We start from the raw sequence: 24,808 nt of genomic DNA on the forward strand, positions 1-24,808 counted from the left end.
CTATTTGAGAGTCTCTTAAGGTTTCCTCCCTCTCTGTTTTTATCTTCCTTTGTTTTTCCTTCCCTTTTGTTTCTTAAATTACACATGTGAGTGAAATCATATGATGTTGGTCTTTCTCTGACTTACTTCGCTTAGCATAATACATTCTAGTTCCATCCACATTTTTGCAAATGGCAGGATTTCATTCTTTTTGATCACCAAGTAATATTCCATTGTATATGTATACCATATCTTTATTCATCAGTTGACGGACATTTTGGCTCCTTTCATAATTTGGCTATTGTTGATAGCGCTGCTATAAACACTGGGGTACACATGCCCCTTCGAATCAGCATTTTTGTATCCTAGTAGTGTAATTGCACTAATTTTTGAGGAATCTCCCTACTGTTTTCCAGAGTGGCTGTACCGGTTTGCATTCTCACCAACAATGCAAAAGAGATCCTCTTTCTCCGCATCCTTGCCAACATCTGTTGTTGCCTGAGTTGTTAACGTTAGTCATTATGACAGGTGTGAGGTGGTATCTCATTGTGATCTTGATCTTTATTGTACTTGTTGATGTTGATCTTTTTTGTACTTGGGCTGATTTGTGCCCCAGTATGTACTCTATTCTGGAGAATGTATCATGCGTACTTGTGAAGAATGTGTATTCCAATGCTTTAGGGTGAAATGTTCTGAATGTATGTTAAGTCCATCTAGTCCAGTGTGTCATTCAAGCCATTGTTTCCTTGGTTTTCTGTTTAGATGATCTGTCCATTGCTGTAAGTATGGGTGTTGAAGTCCCCTACTATTATGGTATCATTATCACTGAGTTTCTGTATGTTTGTGATTGGTTTATATGTTTGGGTGCTCCACATTGGCATAGATGTTTATAATTGTTAGGTCTTCTTGGTGGATAGACCCCTTAATTATGCTATAAAGCCCTTCTTCATCTTGTTACAATGTTTATTTTAAAATCTAGATTGTCTAAGTATGGCTACTCCATGATAGATGGTTCTCCATCCCATTACTTTCAATCTGAAGGTGTCTTTAGGTCTAAAATGAGTCTCTTGTAAACAGGATATAGATGGATCTTGTTTCCTTATCCATTTTCTTACCCTGTGTCTTTTGATTGGAGTGTTGAGTCCATTGACATTTAGAGTGAGTACTGAAAGATACTAATTACTGCCATTGTGTTGCATGTAGAGTTGGGAGTTTCTGGTGGTGGTCTGTAGACCTAAACTTTTTTAAAGTCAGCAAAACATGCAGAATACATAACTGGGTTATATGTACTAAAATCTAAATAGGGAGGAAAGAGATAGGAAGGAAACGGACATTTCATGTGGCACAGGCTATTAAAATTGTTCTTGGTGGGAGATTGTGTGCTGTGTGAATGGAGGTCTAGTTCTTGGGTTCCCCATGAAAGATTTATATAAGAATCCGCACTCCAATAAAGACAGCCAGAAGAAAGTAGCAAGCACAAAGCAGTTTATTAAATAGGACAATATGCTGTCAAGATGGGACAGCGGGCAGGCCCAAGGTAGCAATGGCACTGGAGTTAGGGCTATCTTTTCTTTTTATGGTTGCATAGGTTACGGGTAGTGGCTAGAGTGGTCTCTGACTGAGGTTTCCAGTCATTTAAGGGACTCCTCCAATAGGGAGGGGAAGTTTTTGGTCCTACAGGGTGCTTGCCAGAACTGTCATGGCTGTTTTCCCTCACAGGAGTGAGAGGTGCTGAAACTACAGTTAAAATATAGTATAATGAAGTTCTAGGTTATTGCAGGCCACAGACTCACAAGGAGAGCACCTGCTGTTCTTGATCTGATAGCCCTGGAAAGTGGGGAAACTGGAAGCACTGTTTACCACCATCCTTACCTCCAGCTCATATCTAACTACCCTATCAAAATCATTGATATCTAATCATCTTTCACTGAACATAATTATTTCAAAATTCATTCATGTTGCTGGTTGTATCAATAGTTTATTACTTTTTATTACTGACAGGTATTCCATTGTGTGGATATACCACAGTGTATTGACCTGTTAGTGTGTATTTGAGTTGTTTCTAATTTCTGACTATTAAAAATAGAGCTTATGAATATTTGTGTTCAAGTGTTTCTGTGGACATAGGCTTTCATTTCTCTTTGGTAGATATCTAAGACTAGCATTGCTGAGTTGTATGGTAAGCATATATTTAACTTTGTAAGAAACTGTTTGTGACTTGTCTTCATTTTTTTGGTAGTTTTAAAAGAGCTTAAGTTCTAAATTTTGATGGTTTAATTCTATCAGGTTTTTTAAAAATAGCTTATGCTTTTGGTTTGTATCTTAAAAAATGATCCCTAGCTCAAGGTTATAATATCTAATTGTTATACCACCATTTTTTAGAAAGAGTATCCTGCCTCTGCCACATTGCCTTTGTACTTTTAGACGAAATGAATTGTTGTATGTGTGGCTCTACTTCTGGACACTGGTTTCATTAATGTATGTATCTGTCTTTATGGAAGTACCACACTGTTTTGATTATGGTCAATCTTGTAATCAGGCACTGTAAGTCTTCTACATTTTTCTTTGTCAATGTTGTATTCACTATTTTAGGTCTTTTGCATTTCTTTGTGAATTTTCTAATTGTTGATTTCCAGAAAAAAAGCCTGCTGGGATTGAATACATAGATCAGTTTGGGGAGAACGGCATCTTAACAGTATTGAATGTTATGATCCATGAACATGCTGTTTCTGTTTGTGTAAGTCTTTAATTTCTCTCAGCAGTGTTTTGTAATTTGGGGTACTCTGGCCTTTCACATATTTTATCAGATTTAGCTCTGAGTATCCAATATTTTAATGGTATTGTAGATGATTGTATTGTAGATGTATTGTAGATGATTGTTTACTAAAAAATAAAATCTTTAAAATTTTTTTTTTTTTCAACGTTTATTTATTTTTGGGACAGAGACAGACAGAGCATGAACGGGGGAGGGGCAGAGAGAGGGAGACACAGAATCGGAAACAGTCTCCAGGTTCTGAGCCATCAGCCCAGAGCCTGACGCGGGGCTCGAACTCATGGACCGCGAGATCGTGACCTGGCTGAAGTCGGACGCTTAACCGACTGCGCCACCCAGGCGCCCCTAAAAAATAAAATCTTAAAAAAATAAAAATAAAAAACTTAATCTCTACACCTACCTTGGGTCTCAAGCTCACAATCCTGAGATCGAGTTGCACACACTTCCGATGGAGCCAGCCAGACACCCCGATTTTCTGTTTAAATTATTAATGTTCATTGCTAGTTTATAGAGATAAATTGATTTTCGCCCTTTTTTTGTTGTATATCGTCATACAGAACATAAAACTTAACCATTTTAAAGTATACACTTGAGTAGCATTAAATACATTCCTGTTGTGCAACTGTCCTCACCATCCATCTACAGAACTTTTTTCATCTTCCCAAACTGAAACTTCATACTCATGAAACAGTAACTCCTCATTCTTTGCTCCCTGCAGCTCCTGACAACCATCATTCTACTTTGTCTTATTATTGACCATTCTAGTTACCTCATATAAGTGGAATCCTACAGTATTGGTCCTTTTGTGACTGGCTTATTTCATTTTTACCATAATGTCTTCAAGATTTATCCATGTTGTAGCATGCTGGGATTTCCTTTCTCTTTAAAGCCTGATAACATTCTGTTGTGTGTATATACCACATTTTGTTTATCCATTCATCCATCAATAGACACTTGGATTGTTTTCATCTTTTGGCTATTGTGGATAATCCCTCTATGAACGTGGATGTACAAATGTCTATTCAAGTCCCTGCTTTCAGTTGTTTGGGTTATATACCCAGAAGTGGAATTGCTTGGTCATATGGTAAATTTATGTTTAATTTTTTCTTGAACTGCAATATATTCTCTGAAGTTGCTACACTATTTTACATTTCTACCAGCAAGGCACAAGATTTCCCCACATCCTTACCTACATTTGTTATTTTTTATTTTTGTTGTATTTTTAATGGTAGCCATTTTAATTGGTATGAAGTGGTATCTTATTCTGGTTTTAAGTTGCATTTTACTAATGGTCTGTGATGTTGAGCATCTTTTCATGTGCTTATTGCTCATTTGTATATGTTCTTCAGAGAAATGTCTATTCAAGTCCTTGTTTTTTTATTGGATTTTGTTGAGTTGTTGGAGTTGTTTATTGATTTATTTATTTTTTAACATTTATTTATTTTTGGGAGACAGAGAGAGACAGAGCATGAGCAGGGGAGGGGCAGAGAGAGGGAGACACAGAATCTGAAGCAGGCTCCAGGCTCTGAGCTGTCAGCACAGAACCTGATACGGGGCTTGAGCTCACAAACCGCGAGTTCGTGACCTGAGCCGAAGTCGGACGCTTAACCAACTGAGCCACCCAGGCACCCCTGGAGTTGTTTATTTTGGATACTGACTCTTATCCTATGTACTATTTGAAAATATTTTCTTATTTTGTTGGTTGTCCTTTGATAGACAAAAGTTTTAAGTTTGGAGAAAGTCAATTTATCTGTTTTTTTTTTCTCTTGTGCTTTTTGTGTCTTATCCAAGAAACGATTGCCAAATCCAGTGTCACTAAGCTTTTGTCCTATGTTTTCTTCTAAGAATTTTATAATTTTATCTTGTACATTTAGATCTTTGATCCATTTTAAGTTAATTTTTGTATATGGTGTTAGATAAGGGTCCAACTTAATTCTTTAGTATGTAGATACCCAGTTTTCCCAACATTATTTGTTGAACAAGGCCTGTTCTCTTCCCTTTGAATGGTTTTGGTACCCTTGTTGAAAAAATATTTGATCATGTATCCACAGGATTATTTCTGGGCTTTCTCTGTTCTACTCTGTTGGTATATACCAGTATCACACTGTTTTGATTAATATAGTTTTGTGATAAGCTTTGAAATCAGGAAGTTTAAGAACCTTAACTTTGTTCCTTTTTTAAGATTGTTTTGGCTGTGTAAGATCTCTTGAGATTCCATGTGAACTTTAGGACAGATTTTTCTGTTTCTGCAAAAAAAAATGTCATTGGAATTTTGATAGTGATTGCATTGAGTCTCTAGATCACTTAGGGTAGTATTGACCTCTAAACAATATTAAGTCTTCCAGTCTGTGAATACAGAATGTCTTGACATTCATTTGTGTTGTCTTCACTTTCCTTCAGCAACTTTTTATAATTTCAATGTATGTCTTTTGTCTTCTTGGTTTATTTCTATTTTATTCTTTTCGATCTATTGTAAATGGAATTGTTTTCTTAATTTCCCTTTTGGATTGTTCATTGTAAATACAGAAATGCAATTGAGCGGTGTCTGGGTGGCTCATTCGGTTGAGCATCTGACTCTTGGTCCTGGCTCAGGTCACGATCTCGTGGTTTGTGAGATTGGGCCCCATGTGGGGCTCTGCACCAACAGCCTGGATCCTGGTTAAGATTCTCCCTCCCTCTCTGCCCTTCCTTTGCACGACTCTCTCTTTCTGTCTCTCTCTCTCTCTTTCTGTCTCTCAAAACAAAAAACAAGAAATGCAATTGATTTTTCTGTGTTGACTTTGTATGTTTCTACATTGCTGAATTCGTTTATTCTAACAGGTTTCTTTTTGTGCACACTTTAAGTTTTCTGCATATAGCACCGTATCATCTACAAACATACTTCTACCTCTTTCTAAAATGGATGCCTTTTATTTCCATTTCTTGGCTGATTACTCTGATAAGGACTTCCAATACTATGTGGAATACAGTTAACGAATGCAGGCATCTTTGCCTTGTTTCTGATCTTAGAGGAAAAGCTTTCAGTCTGTCACTATTGAGTATGATGTTCACTCTAGGTTTTTCATAAATGGCTTTTTAAATTTTTTAAAAATGTTTTATTTACTTTTAAGACAGAGAGAGACAGAGCATGAGTAGGGATGGGGCAGAGAGAGGGAGACACAGAATCTGAAGCAGGCTCCAGGCTCTGAACTGTGATCACAGAGCCCAGTGCAGGGCTCAAACTCACTAAATGTGAGATCATGACCTGAGCCAAAGTCGGACACTTAACCAACTGAGCCACCCAGGTGCCCCATAAATGGCTTTTATTATGTTGAGAATGTTTCATTCTGTTCCTGGTTTGCTGAGTGTTTTATCATGAAAGGGTGTTGGATTTTGTCAAATGCGTTTTCTACATCAATTAAGATGATCATATATTTTTTTTTCCTTTCAATCTGTTAATGTGGTGTAGTACCTTGATTTTTCATATGGTGGGTCATTTCTGCATTCTAGGAATAGATGTCGCTTGGTCCTGGTATACAATCCTTTTAATATGTTAAGGAATTTGGTTTGCTAGAGTTTTGTCGGAGATTATCCACATTAGTGTGTATAATGGATATTGGTTTGTGGTTCTCTTCTCTTGTGTTGTCTTGCTTAGTATCAGGATAATGTTGGCCTCATAGAATGACTTAGGAGAGATACAGTTCATGGTTGTATATTGCTCTTAACATCTGCAACCTTGCAAAACTGATGATTAGTTCTGGTTTCATTGCTAATGTATAGAGGTGGAACTGGGACATTTATCACTTGGCTCTAGAGCAACTGCCTGACTTCCAGTTGGGGGCTGAGGCAGATGATCACTGGTTACTGGGAGATGTTGTAGTATCAGAAGCTGAGTCCCCTTTTCCCCTTGAGGCTAAGTCTCAGTAAACTCGACACTATGGGCAGGTGAACATGTGCTTAGAAAAGTCATTCTCTTCTGAAAATGGTATGTCTTAGTTATAGGCAGGTTAGGTGGGGATGGAGTTTCTCACTGAGTTTAATGAAAAGTGTATTAATAACAGCAATGATAGTGCTGTTGATAATGAGCTTTCAAAAGACATTGAAGGATTGAAGGTAGGGAATAAGAGAAAACCAGACCAGTGATATTTCATTGAAGACAAGCAAGAGAGTGTCCAAGATTTATATTCCTTTGTATAAATCTTGGGGTATATATTATTTCTTAATAATCCTTGTTAGGGACTTCCTCTGAGTTTGTTGCCTCTTATATTGCACGAGTGCCTAAATTGATCAAATTATCTGAAATCTTGAATTATCATTGATCACTTAATCTGAATTTTAGGGGCACTTGGGTGGCTATCCAACTTGATTTCTGCTCAGGTCGTGATCTCAAGGTCATGTGATCAAGTCACATTTCAGGCTCTGTTGTTGGGCTCTGTGCTGGGTGTGGAGCCTGCTTAAGATTCTCTCTTTGTCCTCCTGCCTCTGTCCCTCCCTAGCTCCTGTGTGCATGTATGCTCTTTCTCAAAAAAAAAAAAAAAAAAGAAAACTGAATTTTAAATCCTGGTTTTTGTTAAATCCAATTTGTTAATATTGGTTGTTTCCTGATTATTATTTTCATCTATGAAATTATATCATTTTTATGGACATACTTGAGTTCCTTTACTTACTACCCAAACTTGAATAGACCCAATTAATTATAGTTTCCCTATTGTTTGATTTTTTTTCTGTTTATGACTTATTAATGTCCTTGGAGCTTGCACCCATGTGAAAACAGTTGTTAAAAGTTCTTGAATGAAGCATCTTGATAGAAGCTGTGTACAATGTTATTAGGGCAGCATGTCCTAGAGGTACATATTGTGATTATGTCTTTTGAAAAATTTCTTACAGGCAAAATGTCAGCATTATAAGAAAAAACAAATGGAGCAACAAGAGACCATTGCTTTTTTGCAAAAGGATATCTATAGATTAACAAAAGAGGAGGAAGAGCGCATTGTCACTCAAAACAGAGTGTTTGCTTATCTCTGCAAAAGAGTTCCTCATACCATCTTGGATAGACAGTAATGTTTCCTACATAAATTCATATGTATAGTTTTATTCATTATCATTTTTTAAAAGACATTTTATCTTGGGAGTGGTTATATCTCTTATAAACTAGAGGAGTCTTCCTCCTTTTGTTCGCTGCTTATTTTCCCCCCAAAATGTCATTGACTTGTTGAAGAAACTGGTCATTTGTCTTGGAAACTGGTTTATGCTAGATTTGCTTTCTTATTATGTCATTTAACTTACTCTTCTGTCTCCTGTATTTCCTCTAAACTGGAATTTAGGGCTAAACTTAGATACAAATATTTTTGGCAGGGGTGCCTGGGTGGCTCAGTCATATAAGCATCCAACTCTTTGTTTTTATTCAGGCTGTGATCTCACAGTTGTGAGATGGAGCCCCGTGTTGGGCTCTGCCCTGACAGCACAGAGTCTGCTTGGGATTCTCTGTCTTGCAAAATAAATAAACTCACTGTCTCTCAAAATAAATAAATAAACTTTAAAAAAAAGAAAAAATATTTTTGGCAAAGTACTTCCATAGGTGGTAATTGCTTCTAATTGTAACATATTAGGCACATATTGTCTTTTAAAAAAAATTTTTTTTTCAACGTTTATTTATTTTTGGGACAGAGAGAGACAGAGCATGAACGGGGGAGGGGCAGAGAGAGAGGGAGACACAGAATCGGAAACAGGCTCCAGGCTCTGAGCCATCAGCCCAGAGCCTGACGCGGGGCTCGAACTCACGAACCGCGAGATCGTGACCTGGCTGAAGTTGGACGCTTAACCTAACCGACTGCGCCACCCAGGCGCCCCTAGGCACATATTGTCTTGTTGACTTACTCTTAGGGATACTAGATTGTTGGGGTTAAATAGTAATATAATCTTTCCACTATAAAATTCCCCATCATCTCTTCATCTAATGGTTTCACCCAATTGGTGATTTTGCAAAATGGTGATTTTTCAATTCAATTCAATTCAGTTCAATTCAATTTTTCAATTTTTCAATTTTTTTTTAATTCTTTCATAAAAAAAGAATCTTTCCTATTGACTAGGGGCTGTTTAGTTGCCTTATGTGGTTTGTTACAGGGAAGATAGAATTAATGTTCAGTTTTTTCATTTTACTTCCTACTTTTTCTTTTTTAAAAAATTTTTTAGAGTTTATTTATTTTGAGAGAGAGAGAGAAAGCTAGCAGAGGAGGGGCAGAGAGGGAGACAGAGTCCCAAGCAGAGGCTTGAACTCACAAAATGTGAGATCTTCATAACCTGAGCTGGAATCAAGAGGCAGATGCCCAATGAGCTGAGCCACCCAGGCGCCCCTTAATTCTCACTTTTTAGCGTAAGAAGTTGATGCTGTTATGATTTCCAGTGATAAGCAGTAAGATTTTTTGTTTGTGGCTATCTCTCTTCTTTGTTGTTAACTCAAGTATTTTAATAATAAAATTATTCTGTCTTCAGCCGGTGGGAACTTTTTCCTGCTGGTATTATATCCTTTCGACCCAACCGCATTAATCTTTGTTAAATTTCTTACTTTTAGGCAGAAGGCACATTCTGTGCTTTATTATTATCATTATTATTATTTAATTAATTTTTTTTTTGCCTCAGAGCGCTTTTGTGAAGTGGACTCAGATATTTGTTAAAGCTAACACTAAACATTTAGAATTAACTAAATTAAAATTAAAATTAATTAATTAGACATTTCTTTTAGTTAGGAATGGTTTTTAGAGACCACAGTCTGGATGTTGGGGTTGCTTGTCATGCTTATAATGTTTATTATGTTGTCACTGATTTTAGGACTTTTTAGTGAAGAGTACAGGGAATTATATATATATTTCTGGGGAGAAAACAAATCATTAATTTTTTTTTTCCATCTAAAGTTAACATTACAGGATTGAAAATCTGATTCTACATTTGTAACTTTGTTTAATGCTAGAAATCCTTTTTCCTAACAATAATATAATACTTATTCATTTGCTTTATTGTGTTATATGTGAAAATGGTTTCAAAATAATACCAGAATTACTGCTAACAATAAGCCTACTTATGAAATTTAAATTTCTTTGCAATTATCTTAGACACCAATAATGTATTCTACTAGGATGCAGTCAAATACAGTGTTGTAAAATATCTTGAAATATTTCTTTGTGTGTGTGTCACCAGATTAATATACAGTTAGGTTTATTTAAATTTGTTTTCAATTTTTAGGGATTGCTTTTTTATATTTGATTTACTTTTGAATATGTAAGACATCAATATGATTCCAAAGTCAAAACTAGTTATTCGTATTCAGAAAGTTGTGTTTTCATTTCTGTCCCCTTGACCCTATTCCTTACTTCCCCTATGGGTAATTTTAAATGTTTAGTGTTATTTTTAGCAAATACAAGCAGTATCATTATTATGTTCATTTTTCCCTACCTTTTTAAAGTTTATTTTTTAAAGTGAGAGAGTGCAAGCAGGGGAGGGGCAGAGAGAAAGAGGGATAGAGAATCCTAAGCAGGCTCCATGCTGTCAGCGTGGAGCCTGATGTGGGGCTCGATTTCATGAACTGTGAGATCATGACTGAGCCAAAATAGAGGTGAACGCTTAACCAGCTGAGCCACCCAGACACCCCCGTATTTCATCTTTTTGTATAAAAGGTAGCACCATGGTTTTTTTTCATTTAATAGGATAAATGAATTAAATTTTAACTAGTCTTATGTATTTACATAATAGAATTATATTTCCCTTTTACTATAAAAATAAATGAGTTCTCATATAAATTAAAAATGAGTTAAGACTAGATTATTTTGATAATTATTTAAGAGCTAATACATATATATAATTTTCATCCTTTTGAAGGAAGAAAAAGGACAAAAATGTAAAAATTAAAATTAAGATACCATAAATATATAGTTAGAGATAGGTATAAATAAATTTTATTTTATTACTTAAAACAATTTTTAATGTTTATTTAAAATTTTTTTTTGAATGTTTATTTCTTTTTTAGAGAGACAGAGACAGAATGCGAGTGGGTTAGAGGCAGAGAGAGAGGGAGACACAGAATCCAAAGCAGCCTCCAGGTTCTGAGCTGTCAGCCTCAGACCCGGGGCTCGAACTCATGAGCTGTGAGATCATGACCTGAGCCGAAGTCGGACACTCAACTGACTGAGCCACCCAGGCACCCCTTTAATGTTTATTTTTGCGAGAGAGTGCAGAGGAGGACAGAGAGAGAGAAAATCACAGAATATCCATAGCAGGCTTCAGGCTCTGAGCTGTCAGCAGAGAGCCCGATGTGGGGTTTGAACCCATGGACCGTGAGATCATGACCTGAGCCCAAGTCTGATACTTAACTGACTGAGCCACCCAGATGCCCTACTTTTTTGTTTTCTTTAAGTTTATTTCTTTTGAGAGAGAGAGAGAGAGCGCACGTACATGAATGGGGAAGGGGCAGAGAAAGAGGGAGAGACTGCCAAGCAGGCTCTTTGCTGTCAGCATGGAGCCAGATGGAGGATCTGATGTCATGAACTATCAGATCACAACCTGAGCCAAAATTAAGAGTCGGATGCTTAACAACTGAGCAAACCAGGCACCCCAATATTTTATTTTATTATTTTTATATTTTATTTTATTTTATTTTATTTTATTTTATTTTATTTTATTTTATTTATTTTATTTTATTTTACTTTACTTTACTTTAGAGAGCATGAATGGGAGAGAAAGCGAGAGAGAGAGAGAGAGAGAGAGAGAGTGAGAGAGAATATCTTAAGCAGACTCATGGTGCCCAATGTGGGGCTCAGTCCTATGACCCTGGGATCACAACCTGAGCCAAAATCAGGAGTCAGATGCTCAACCGACTGAGCCACCAAGGCTCTCCTAGGTGTGAATAAATTTAAAAAAGAGAGAAGCAAAGAAAGAAAAATAGGGGTAAGAAAGAAAAATAGGGGTAAGGAAGAACTAAAAGAAGGAAAGGGAGATGATTATAGTGGGAGAAAGAGGCATATAAGAGAGGAATGAAGGAGGAAGGGGAATGAAGACAAGAACAAAAACCAGCCAATTTGAGTAAGAGGGCAAGAGAAAGAGAAGTATTGGGAGAATTTATGTGCCATCCGAAGTCAAGCTAATTCAGGTGTGAATTTGATGACCTGGAAATTCTCTATTGGATTTTTCATAAAGCTAATTTTCAGTTTGAGAATCAGAGCTTAAAAAATTGTGAATTAACCCTATTAGTAATACATGAGTTGGAACCACTATGGCTATTTTTAAATGTTACAAAGGCATTGGGCAAAACAATATAGAACATACACAGATGAGTAAAAACATGTTTCCTGCCACTATGGACTTGATAATCTAGCTGGGTAGGTAGAAACATACATAGAAAATAGAAGGCAGTTTGTGGTCTGTGCTGTAATGGTGGGGCAAATAGGATACTAAGTGGGCATGATAGAAGAAGAGATTAGTTTCCTTTGAGGAAGATGGGGATGACCAAAAAGGCTTCATGAAGGAGGTAACTTATAAACTTGATTATTAGGAGCTATAGAATTTTAATAGGTAGAGATGAAGGAAAGGTATTTTAGTTAGAGAAGCATGGTGGCAGGAAAACGGAATATATTTGAAAATAGCAAGTAGTCCAAGAGGTCTGGAGCGTAGAGTGCACAAAATGATGATGGTAAGTGTCTTAAGAGACAATATGGAAGGGTGTGCTGGAACTTTGTGAAGGACTCAAACTCCAGGCTGAAGAGTTTGGGTTCTGCTTACTATATAGCAGGAACCACCCCCCGCCCCCCCACTCAGGATTTCTGATCAAAGAAATTAAACCCAGAGACAAAAAGACAAGTTACTAATCAGTTGTAGTAGTCTAGGTTGGAGATTGCAAAGGCCTGCATTAGAGCCAAAAGAAAGGAGAACTATGGCAAAGATGGATAGGAATTGTCCAGACTAACTGGCTGCAGATACTGAAAGAAGGAGAGGATTCAAAAATAGCCCAATTTCAAGCTGGGTTTGGGGAAGAGGGATGGAAGATGATGAATTCATGTATGGACATGTGCTTAGGTACCTGCCATCAGCCATGTAGAGATACTTGGCCTACAATTAGAAGGGCTGAACTCCAGAGACCTTCCAGATATCAGATAGAGGAAGAAAGAAGAGGGAAAAGAGGAGTTACCTTTGGGCGTCAGGGTAACTAAGGAAAAAAAAGTATTTCAGGAAAGAGAGGTGATAAGAAGTGTTATATGCTGCCTAATCATTTTATGTGTTTGCCTTCTCACTGTCTTGCTCAGAATTCTCAGTTTGACACACAGTAAGTCTTCCTGAAAAGTTTATTGAAGGTATCTGGTAACAATCAGAATGAGTGAACTTTCCTATGAAGAAAAAGAGGGATGGAGTGGTGGCATAAGGGAGAAGTAGGGGGTGAGGGGGTTTGTGAAGGATATAAAAGAAATTAAAGCATTTTTGCAGGGTAATAGGAAAGCTGGTATGTGTTGAGATGGAGAAAGATTGAAGAGAAAGAATAACCCAGAAAGTTGTATAGTAAAAGCACAATTGGTTGAATAAGCTCTGAAAAAAAGAGATGAGTAATTTTCTTCAGATGGAAAAAAAGTATGAATTCTTGCTTTAAAAAGAATAATGTGGGGCTCCTGGGTGTCTCAGTCGGTTAAGCGGCCGACTTCGGCTCAGGTCGTGATCTCACGGTCTGTGAGTTTGAGCCCCGCGTCAGGCTCTGTGCTGACAGCTCAGAGCCTGGAGCCTGTTTCAGATTCTGTGTCTCCCTCTCTCTGACCCTCCCCCGTTCATGCGCTGTCTCTCTCTGTCTCAAAAATAAATAAACGTTAAAAAAAAAAAAAATAACACTGTTTTCACATTATTCTTTTTTTTAATTTTTTTAAGGGTTTTTAAAAATTACAAATGCAGCACGTTTATAAAAATTCAAACTGTATAAAAGTGTGTAAAATATTATGTATCTGCTTACCCCTCCTAATTCCCACATTCCAGAGATAATCACTTGTAATACTTTAGTTTGTGTCCTTCCTAGGGGTTAACAACAGGAGTGCCATTGGCATTTTGCAGGGGATGGTTCATTGTGTAGTAGGGCTGTCAGTTCATTGATGAACTTTTAAGATCCTTCCCTCTCCCCAACTAGTTAGTGTGACAACTAGAACCATCCCCTAGGTTATGGTATTATCCCCTACATAAGAACCCATAGAGTTAGGCACCTGGGTAGCTCAGTTGGTTAAGCAACTGACTCTTAATTTCAGCTCAGGTCATGAGATCAATCCCTGAATCAGGTTCCACGCTGTGCCTGCTTGGGATTCTCTCTCTCCCTCTCCCAGTGCCCCTCCCCCATATGTACTCTCAAAAAAAAAAAAAAAACAAAAACAAAAAACAAAAAACAACCCACAGAGTTCTTATTCAAGATAAAGACAACAGTCACTTAAAATTATTTCTTTTTGGGGCGCCTGGGTGGCGTAGTCGGTTAAGCGTCCAACTTCAGCCAGGTCACAATCTCGCCGTCCGTGAGTTCGAGCCCTGCGTCAGGCTCTGGGCTGATGGCTCAGAGCCTGGAGCCTGTTTCCGATTCTGTGTCTCCCTCTCTCTCTGCCCCTCCCCCGTTCATGCTCTGTCTCTCTCTGTCCCAAAAATAAGTAAACGTTGAAAAAATTATTTCTTTTTAAAACAAATAGAGTAATACTCTACATTTGGCTATGCAACGTTACTTTTGTTCCTTATCAATTTTTATTAGGACATACAAATTTACATCATTTCTTCTGTGCTCCATTGTTTTCTATAGGGCAGATGTGTCATTATTTAACTTTTCCTTATTGAAGAACAGTTAGATTATTTCTGGGTTTTTACTCTTGTAAATAATGGGTCATTGGATAGCTTTGTTCATTTTGAGTTCCAAGCTTAAGCAAATATTTCTTTGGGAGCAATTGCTAAAGTAGAACAGCTGGGACAAGGAAAATATTCATTTAATATGTCGAGATATGAAGTTTGTGGTTATTTTAAAACCTATACTTTGAAATTAATATAAAATATATGGCTTAGTATAATGCTTCGGGTAAAAAAATCAAATTTTTAAACAAACTTGCTGGTACATTTATCATTGTAATTTGAAGTTATGTAGAGACAATAGTAGTAAATGCTCCAATACCAAATTTTGAAAATTAAGTCTATCTTCTGTTTTCTAGGTTGCTTTGCCTAATTGATTATTATGAATCTAAAATTAGAAAACTTCATAAACAAAGGTAAGACTAATCATGTATTACAGTTTTTTTTATTAAAAAAATGTTTTTAATGTTTATTTATTTTGGAGAGAGAGAGAGAGAGACAAAGCGCAAATGGGAGGGACAAAGAAAGAGGGACACACAGAATCTGAAGCAGGCTCCGGGCTCTTAGCTGTCAGCACAGAGCCCAACGTGGGGCTCAAACAAATGAACCATGGGAGCATGACCTGAGTCAAAGTTGGTCTCCCAACCAACTGAACCACCCAAGTGCCCCGTATTACAGTGTTTAAAGTTACTACCTAGTCCTGAATCACACCAAAATTTTTTATAATCTCATGAAATTTTAAATATATTTAGGAAATCTTCCTAATATAACTATGATTTCCTTTTTTTATAAAGATCTTGAAGACTGCATTTGACTTTTTATGTTAAAATTTATTGCATTTATTTTAAGATATGTGTATTTAATAGTCACCAAAATATTGGTCACAGAAGAAACAGTATTTAGTTTGCGAAGTATTATAATTTGTTCTATGTCATCTAGCCCCTGGACAGTTACTGAGTGTATCCACAGGATACATAAGATTTGACTAGCTGCCTGACAAAGTCCAAACTAATTAGTATACAGACTTAAAGGAGATAAAGGTAAAATGTCATAGTGAAAAATCAAACATGTAGAGTAAAACACACTTATAACCTCTGATTTAAAAAATAAGGGTAAAGATAAAGATAATGGTCTTTGACTAACGTAAAATAACTGAGGGGTATCTAAGGCCCTTGTTTCATTGTTCATAGATGGAATAATTCTTTTAACAAATATTTGAGCACCTACCTTGTGTCATATTGTTTTAGGTACTTGATATACTTTAAAAAACATGCAGATAAATTATCTACTCCATTCTTATATTCTTGCCCCGAAAATAATGACTCCAGAAACACTTCAGGACCAATAGCAGAGCTGTGCTGGTTGTTGATTCCTTCTAGCACCTTGGGCAGTGTAAAAAAATAAAAGTGGGGGGACAGGATGGAGAGAAAAAAGAAGGAAGGAAAGACAAGAACAACTAATGATAGAGCAATTCCTAGTTTCATTCTTTTCAGAAAGTAGCATTATGTCAAGTAACTTCAGAGACTTCCTTATTTCCAAGTAAGAGTGTGTCTTTTAGATGGTGTTAGATTCTACAGAGATGGGATGATTTGGATGTGGTTCTTACCTTGTAAGATTTTACAATCTAGTAAGGGAGATAAAATGTAAACACATTAATAATTAAAAATAATAAGAGATTAAAAAACACTAATACATATAATAATAGAGTAATCACTAAAATAAAACAGACAGTAATATAGGAATTTAAAACAAGAACAATATAGTTTTGGATAGAGTGACTAGGGAAGTCTTTACAAAGCAGATGAGGGTTGTGTTTGAGCTTAAAGGAAAAGTAAAATTTGGGAAAGCAGAAAGGCAAAAAAGGTAGTCATTTTAGACTGCTTGGATGCTATGGGCAAAATTGCATAGGTATAAGAGTGTAGGCCTTTTTTTTTTTTTTTTTTTTTTTTTTTTTTTTTAATGTCACTGTGATTAAGCCAATTTGGCTGGAGTTCAAGGGATTTGTAGTAACCTATAGAGAGTAGTCTTTCACATACAGCCCCAAGTAACCTAAAAATGAATGAGAAGGCATCATTTGCCTTGGAAAGAAGGAAGATACTTTTTCCTTTAATACAGAAAAACTGGGTTTTTCAGCTTTATTCAGGGTTCTCAAGAGAAATAGAACTAATAGGATATATATTGATGTAAATAGAAAGATTTATTTTAAAGGAATTGGTTCATGTGACCCATCTTGGATCATGAACCCATATATGAAAGACCCACAGGTAATATCATCCTCAGTGGGGAAAACCTTAGAGCTTTCCCCCTAAGGTCAGGAACATGACAGGTATGTCCCCTCTCACCACTGTTATTTAACATAATGTTGGAAGTACTAGCCTCACCAATCAGACAAAAGAAAAGGCATCCAAATCGGCAAGGAGGACATCAAATTTTCACTCTTCACAGACCACATGATACTCTATGTGGAAAACCCAAAAGGCTCCACAAAAAAACTGCTAGAACTGATCCATGAATTCAGCAAAGTTTCAGGATATAAAATCAATGTATGGAAAGTGGTTGCATTTCTATACACCAATAATGAAGCAGCAGAAAGAGAAATCAAGGAACTGATCCCATTTACAGTTGCACCAAAACCATAAAATGTCTAGGAATAAACCTAACCAAAGAGATGAAAAATCTATATACTGAATACTATAGAAAGCTTATGAAAGCTACTGAAGAAGACACAGAGAAATGAAACATTCTATTCTTCTGGATAGGAAGAACAAATATGATAATGTTGAGACTACCCAAAACAATCTACACATTCAGTGCAGTCTCTATCAAAATAGCACCAGCATTCTTCACAGAGCTGGAATAAACAATCCTAAAATTTGTGTGGAACCACAAAAGACCCTGAATAGCCAAAGTAATGTTGATGAAGAAAACCAAAGCTGAAGACATCACAATTCCAGACTTCAAGCTGTATTACAAAGCTGTAATCAAGAAAGTATGGTACTGGTACAAAAGCAGACACATAGATCAATAGAACAGAATAAAGAACTCGAGAATGGACCCACAAACATATGGCCAACTAATTTTTGCAAAGCAGAAAAGAAAGTCCAATAGAGGGGCACCTGGATGACTCACTTGGTTAAGTGTCTGACTTTGGCTCAGGTCATGATCTCACAGTTAATGGTTTGAGCCCCATGTTGGTCTCTGTGCAGACAGCTCAGAGCGTGGAGCCTGCTTCAGATTCTGTGACTCCCTCTCTCTCCGACCCTCCCCTGCTCACACTCTGTCTCTCTCTCAAAAATAAATAAGCATTAAAAAAAATACATGCAATAGAAAAAAGACTCTCTTTAGCAAATGTGTTGGGAAGGCTGGACAGCGACATAGAATGAACCTGGACCGCTTACACCATACACAAAAATAAACTTAAAATGGATGAAAGACCTAACTGTAAGACAGGAAGCCATCAAAATTTTAGAGAAAACAGAGAAAACAGGCAGGCAACAACCACTTTGACCTTGGCCGCAACAACTTCTTACTTGACATGTCTCCAGAGGCAAGGGAAACAAAAGCAAAAGTGAAATATTGGCATCTCTTCAAGATAAAAACCTTCTGCACAGCAAAGGAAACCATCAACAAAACTAAAAGGTAACCAATGGAATGGGAGAAGATATTTGCAAATGACATATTGGATAAAGGGTTAGTATCAAAAATTTATAGAAATCTACCAAACTCAACACCCAAAACCCAAATAATCCAGTGAAGAAATAGATACTTTTCCAAAGAAGACATCCGAATGGCTATGAGACACATGAAAAGATGCTCAATATCACTGATCATCAGGGAAATAAAAATCAAAACCACAGTGAGATACCACCTCACACTTATCAGAATGGGTAAAATTAACAACTCAGGCAACGGTAGATGTTGACAAGGATGTGGAGAAAGAGGAACCTTTTTGCACTGCTGGTGGGAGTGCCATTCTGGAAAACAGTATGGAGGTTCCTCAAAAAATTAAAAAGAACTACCCTACAACCCAGCAATTGGACTACTAGGTATTTATCCAAAGGATACAAAACTGTCTATTCAAAGGGGCATGTGCACCCAATGTTTATAGCAGCATTATCGACAATAGCCAAAATATGGAAAGAGTCCAGATGTCCATCAACTGATGAATGGATAAAGATGTGTTGTGTACACACACACACACACACACACACACACACACACACACACACTTTCTCTCTCTCTCTCTCTCTCTCTCTGGAATATTACTCGGTGATGAAAAAGAATGAAATCTTGCCATTTGCAACAATGTGGATGGAACTAGAATGTATTATGCTAGGCAAAAATAAGTCACTCAGAGAAAGACATATCATATGATTTCACTTATATGTGGAATTTAAGAAACAGATGAACATAGGGAAAGGGAAGCAAAAATAAGATAAAAATGGAGAGAGAGACAAACCATAAGAGACTCTTGAATACAAAGAACAAACTGAGGGTTGCTGGTAAGGTGTTGGGTGGGGGATGGGCTACATGGGTGATGGGTGTTAAGGAGGGCACTTGTTAGGATGAGCACTAGACACCATATGTAAGTGGTGAATCACTAAATTCTATTCCTGAAATCATTATTACAGTATGCTAACTTGGAATTAAATTTAAAAATAATAAATAAAGGAATTGGTTCATGTGCTTTTGAGGCAGGCCTGCAGGCTGCAGATTCAGGAAAGAGTTCCTTCTTGTGGGTCTTAGTCTTTGTTCTTAAGGCATTTAATTGCATGAGGCCCTCCCACATTATCAACGGATCTCCTTTACTTAAAGTCTGTTGATTTAAATGTTCATCACATCTAAAAATACCTCACAGCATTATCTAGACTGGTGTTGGACTAAACAGCTGGGCACCAAGGCCTAGCCAACTTGACACTAAAATGTACAGTCATAGTATGTAAGAGTAAATGGAAGGAAGGTGAAGATTTTAATGGCTTGAGAGGTTGCAAACTTAAGCTTACACAATCAAGAAAATAATGAAATTGAGGGAAGCAGGTTAGGTGAGGACTGTGGCAAATTGGACAGCTATGTACCATCTTTCTAAAGGGGGCCATTACTACATACTCTAGCCATTTGATACCTTTTAAGAATGTGAGCTCAGTGTGGCTAGATTTGCCTAGGAGTGTTTTGAGAAAAATTACAAGGTTATATTTATAAATAAGATTTTATTTAAAAAATTTTTTAATGTTTATTTTTGCGTTCCTGAGAGAGAGTGTGAATGGGGAAGGGGCAGAGAGAGAGGGAGACACAGAATCCGAAACAGGCTCCAGGCTCTAGGCTCTGAACTGTCAATACAGAGCCTGGTACAGGGCTCGAATCCATGGACCATAAGATCATGACCTGAGCCAAGGTCGGATGCTTGACCGACTGAGCCACTCAGGTGCCCCATAAATAAGATTTTTTATATTCACGATTAACTCAATGATTTAAAAAATATTATATGTCCACAGAGAACAAACTGATGGTTGCCAGAGGGAAGGGGAGTGGACGGTTGGCCAGAATGGGTGAAGGGGAGTGGGAGATAAACGCTTCCAGTAGTGGAATGAATAAGTCATGTGAAAAATAGGGAAAGCATAGGAAATGTAGTCAGTGGTACTGTAAAAAGCTATGGTGACGGATGGTAGGTACACTTGTGAGGAAAGAGAACATGGAAGTTGAATCACTATCATTGTGACACATTATGTATCAACCACTCATAAAAAATTAAAAAAATAAAAAAACATTGTCCACATAAAACACTGTCCAAATAAAAACAAAATATTGTCCAAACGGAATATCACTTCCAACCCTTGAGCTATGTCTTTAGTAAATTCTTTTTTAAAATGTTTTTTTAATTTTTATTACTATTTTTTAAGACAGAGACAGAGCATGAGTGGGGATGGGGCAGAGAGAGAGGGAGACACAATTGGAAGCAGGCTCCAGCCTCTGAGCTGTCAGCACAGAGCGTGACGCGGGGCTCAAACTCACTAACTGTGAGATCATGACCTGAGCCAAAGTCGGACACTTAAACGACTGAGCCACCCGGGCGCCCCTGTCTTTAGTAAATTATAATCTAGATTCAGGCATTTGCAAACTTCTCTGTAACGCGCCAGACAGTAAATAATATAGGCATTTTGGGCTGTATAGTGTTTCACAGCTCTTCAACTCTGCTGTCGTAGCACAAAGCCAGCTGCAAATTATATGCAAATGAATTGGCATGGCTGTGTTATGTAAACCTTTAATTCGAAAATCCACAGCCTGCATGTACCCCACAGGCAGCCATTTGCTGACTGCTGACTGGATAGATGATAGAGTTTGGGATCTTTAGTAAGAGTAGAGAAGATTTAGCATACTTATCATTTGAAATCTGCCACGTGGAATATGGTATAAGAAGTTGCCTCTGAAGTTGTGCAAACTGGGGTTGTCTGACTAAAAATGATAAAAGGATTGAGGCCATTGTGGGGAGGAGTGTTGAATTTGGTTGTCATGAATTTTCAGTAAAAATGCAGGGTTAAGGAATGAGAAGCTTGGGGGAAAGGAATTACTTTTTCACTTAGCAATCCTGTCATTACAGGCCTAGCTGAAGTGAGATAGTTTGGCCTATACAAACGTTGCTCAGGCCAGATAATTGGATTGAATGTCTCTCATTAAGGGAGAAGGAGAAAGGAAGAAAATAGGAGCAACATTATAAACAATCTTAGAGATGAAAAAATTAGAAGTCATTTAAACTTGGCAGTGATGAGTCTCCAGAGAAGAAGGTTTTTCAGGGTTCATTGACTTCATAAACTCCAATAGTCTCCTTTCTGGGTGCCTGGATGGCTGAGTTATTAAGCATCTGCGTTCAGCTCAGGTCATGATCTCACAGTTGTTGAGTTCAAGCCCTGCTTCAGGTGAACACCAGCCCCAGGTGAGCCCTGCTTCTCCCTCCCTCTCTCTCTCCCTCTCTCCCTGTCTCTTTCTTTCTCTCTCCCCCCTCCCCCTCTTACTTCCCTCTTCTGTCTCCCTGTCTCTCACTTATACCCTATCTCTCTCTCTCTCTCTCTCTCAAAAAAAAAAAAAAAAAGACTCTTTTCCTCTGCCTCTCTCCCCCACTCAGACTCTCTCTCTCTAAAATTAAAAAACAACAGTCTTTCTTAGAGTGAGTACTCACTTGCTAGTGAGGTTGTAGAAACTTCAAGGTGGATTTGGTATCTATAAATAGGGTATTATTATCACCTGAAGGAGCAGGAGTATTGTAAAAGAAGGGGATACTTGACAAGTATGTTCTTAACTGAAGAAAAGAAGATGAAAGAACAGAGGGGAGAAACAGAGGGAAGAGAGACTACAATTTGGAGGCCTACATGGGCTAAACAGGAAGCACAGGGGAAGGAGGTAGGTACCTATAGAGCTAGGGGAGTAAGACCAAGGGGAGAAGACAGGTGGGGCGGGGCCTCTTGCAGAGGCAAAAGCCCCTGCTTAACACCTGTGTATTAAGGGCGGTGTTGCTCAGAGTTTTTCTCATTATGAGAGACAGTAGTTGCTGTTGGGATACCACATTGGGGTACACCCAGAGCTGCAGTCAGAAGCGCCTGGCTCAAGAACTCTGACCACCCCAAGCCTTACCCGGTTCTCCTGAGGCCTGAAGGGGATGAATATCTCACCGCATCTATACCCCTTCTGCACAGTACACCTATGACATACTGTTTGGGGGCTCTAGTTCAGGGCACAGGTGTGCAAAGACTTCCAGAGGGACTTTGAAGGGAGTTTCTGAATACTGTGGACTGTTACTTTCTGTCTCCATACACGAGCAAACTTGAAGCGACGATCAAGGCAGCAGAAATGTAAATGTAAGAGTTAACCAGCTGGGGGATGCATGAGTGGCTCAGTCGGTTAAGCGTCCGACTTCGGCTCAGGTCATGATCTCACTGTCCGTGAGTTCGAGCCCCACATCGGGCTCTGTGCTGACAGCTCGGAGCCTGGAGCCTGCTGCAGATTCTGTGTCTCCCTCTCTCTCTAACCCTCCCCTGTTCATGCTCTGTCTCTCTCTGTCTCAAAAATAAACATTAAAAAAGAAAAAAGTTAACCAGTTGGAAGTCTTAGAAAACTGTAAATACACTATAATCTCTGAAAAAGAGGAAAAGTACATTTTAAAATGATAGGTGTTCAGCTATGTAACTTTACTTTTCTTTGCCCAGTGTTAGTAATTCAGTATAGATTACATGACCTAAATTACTAGTTATTTGTTAGTATTTCCCTAACTTGGTGGTTACAATTAAAGAGCCAAGGAAGGTAGCATAGGAACAAAATATACACGGCTCAGATTTTCTTTTGGGATGTCAGAGACATTTGAAAAACTACCCCAGGGAAAATGGTTCTATAGTGAATTAGTAGTTAAGAGAAGCCCCCTTGTTTAATTCCATCTTTCTCATTAGATAGAAATTTTATTTTATTTTTTTATTTAAAATTTTATTGAGATATACACCATTATCATACACCATAAAATTTACTCATTTAAATTGTAAAATTCAAAGGCTTTTCATATTTTCACAGTACAGCATCTTAGTATTCACGTACATATCCTACTATATTCACATTTGTCAACCCTCATCACAATTTAAATTTTAGAGCACTTTATTAACTCCAGAAGAAACCTTCTGACCACTAGCAGTCACTCCCAATTTTTCCCAAAGCCCCCAGCCCTTGATAACTGCTAATCTACTTTTTGTCTCTATAGATTTTCATATTCTGAATATTACATGTAAATGGAACATACAATATGTGGTCTTTTATGACTGACTTCCTTCATTTAACAAAATGATTTAAAGATTTATCATGTTGTAGCATGTATCAGTTATTTCATTCCTTATTGCTGAATAATATTTCATTGCATGGATGCATCGTATTTTATTTATCCATCATCAGGTGATGGGCATTTGGGTTGTTTTCACTTTTTTTTTTAACGTTTATTTTTGAGACAGACACAGAGTATGAACAGGGGAGCATCAGAGAGAGAGGGAGACACAGAATCTGAAACAGGCTCCAGGCTCTGAGCTGTCAGCACAGAGCCCAATGCAGGGCTCAAACTCATGGACCGTGAGATTGTGACCTGAGCCGAAGTCGGATGCTTAACCGACTGAGCCACCCAGGTGTGGCTCCCCCCCACCTTTTTTTAAATTTACATCCAAATTAGTTAGCGTATAGTCCAACAATGATTTCAGGAGTAGATTCCTTAATGCCCTTTACCCATTTAGCACATCCTCCCTCCCACACGCCGTCCAGTAACCCTCTGTTTGTTTTCCACATTTATGAGTCTGTTATGCTTTGTCCCCCTCCCGGTTTTTATATTATTTTTGTTTCCCTTCCCTTATGTTCATCTGTTTTGTCTCTTAAAGTCCTCATGTGAGTGAAGTCATATGATTTTGGTCTTTCTCTGACTACTTTCACTTAGCATAATCCCCTCCAGTTCCATCCACGTAGTTGCAAATGGCAAGATTCCATTCTTTTTGATTGCCGAGTAATACTCCATTGTATATATATACCACATCTTCTTTATCCAGTCATCCATCGATGGACATTTGGGCTCTTTCCATACTTTGGCTGGTGTTGATAGTGCTGCTATAAACATGGGGGTGCATGTATCCCTTCAAAACAGCACACCTGTATCCCTTGGATAAATGCCGAGTAGTGCAGTTGTTGGGTCATAGGGTAGTTCTATTTTTAGTTTTTTGAGGAACCTCCACACTGTTTTCCAGAGTGACTGCACCAGCTTGCATTCCCAATTAGATAGAAATTTTTAAAAATGGTCTTGGATAATGGAAGCAAGGGACTTTGAGGTTCACTTCTTATTTCCTGGAAATGAGTGCTTTCATATTTTTTATTTTACTTTTAACACCAGTCCTGTGAGGTAGCTGTCACAGATACTTCTCTGACAGAAGACAGATTCTGAGATTGGTGTACTCAAATAGCACTGGGTTAATGGTATCAAGACTTGAATTGCGACTGATAAATCTGTTGCCATGTCCACTCTGCATTTGCATTTTTTTTTGTATAGGTTTTTTGGTGACCTAAAAGTAGTAGAAGAAAAAACAGTATGCTTTGTTTTTTATTCATTCAAAAAGTGTTTTTTCCACCACCTCTTATGCCCCATATTCTTCTAGGCAGTGAGATACAATGGTGAACTAAACAAAGTTCTGGTCCACATGGATTTTACATTCTAATTAAGGTGATAGTAAACAGATA

The 24,808-nt window shown here is 37.7% G+C and overlaps 1 protein-coding gene across 1 annotated transcript in view; it reads left to right on the forward strand.

Moving 5' to 3' along the window:
- CEP70 (centrosomal protein 70) overlaps positions 1-24,808 on the forward strand; it is a 71,155-nt gene that overhangs the window by 21,140 nt on the left and 25,207 nt on the right. Inside the window, 2 exon segments of the mRNA XM_045503492.1 lie at positions 7,619-7,788; positions 14,929-14,985. Of these exon segments, the coding sequence (XP_045359448.1) occupies positions 7,619-7,788; positions 14,929-14,985 (227 nt within the window).

Source organism: Leopardus geoffroyi, chromosome C2 (genome assembly GCF_018350155.1).
Source record: "Leopardus geoffroyi isolate Oge1 chromosome C2, O.geoffroyi_Oge1_pat1.0, whole genome shotgun sequence".
NCBI classification, from domain to species: domain Eukaryota; kingdom Metazoa; phylum Chordata; class Mammalia; order Carnivora; family Felidae; genus Leopardus; species Leopardus geoffroyi.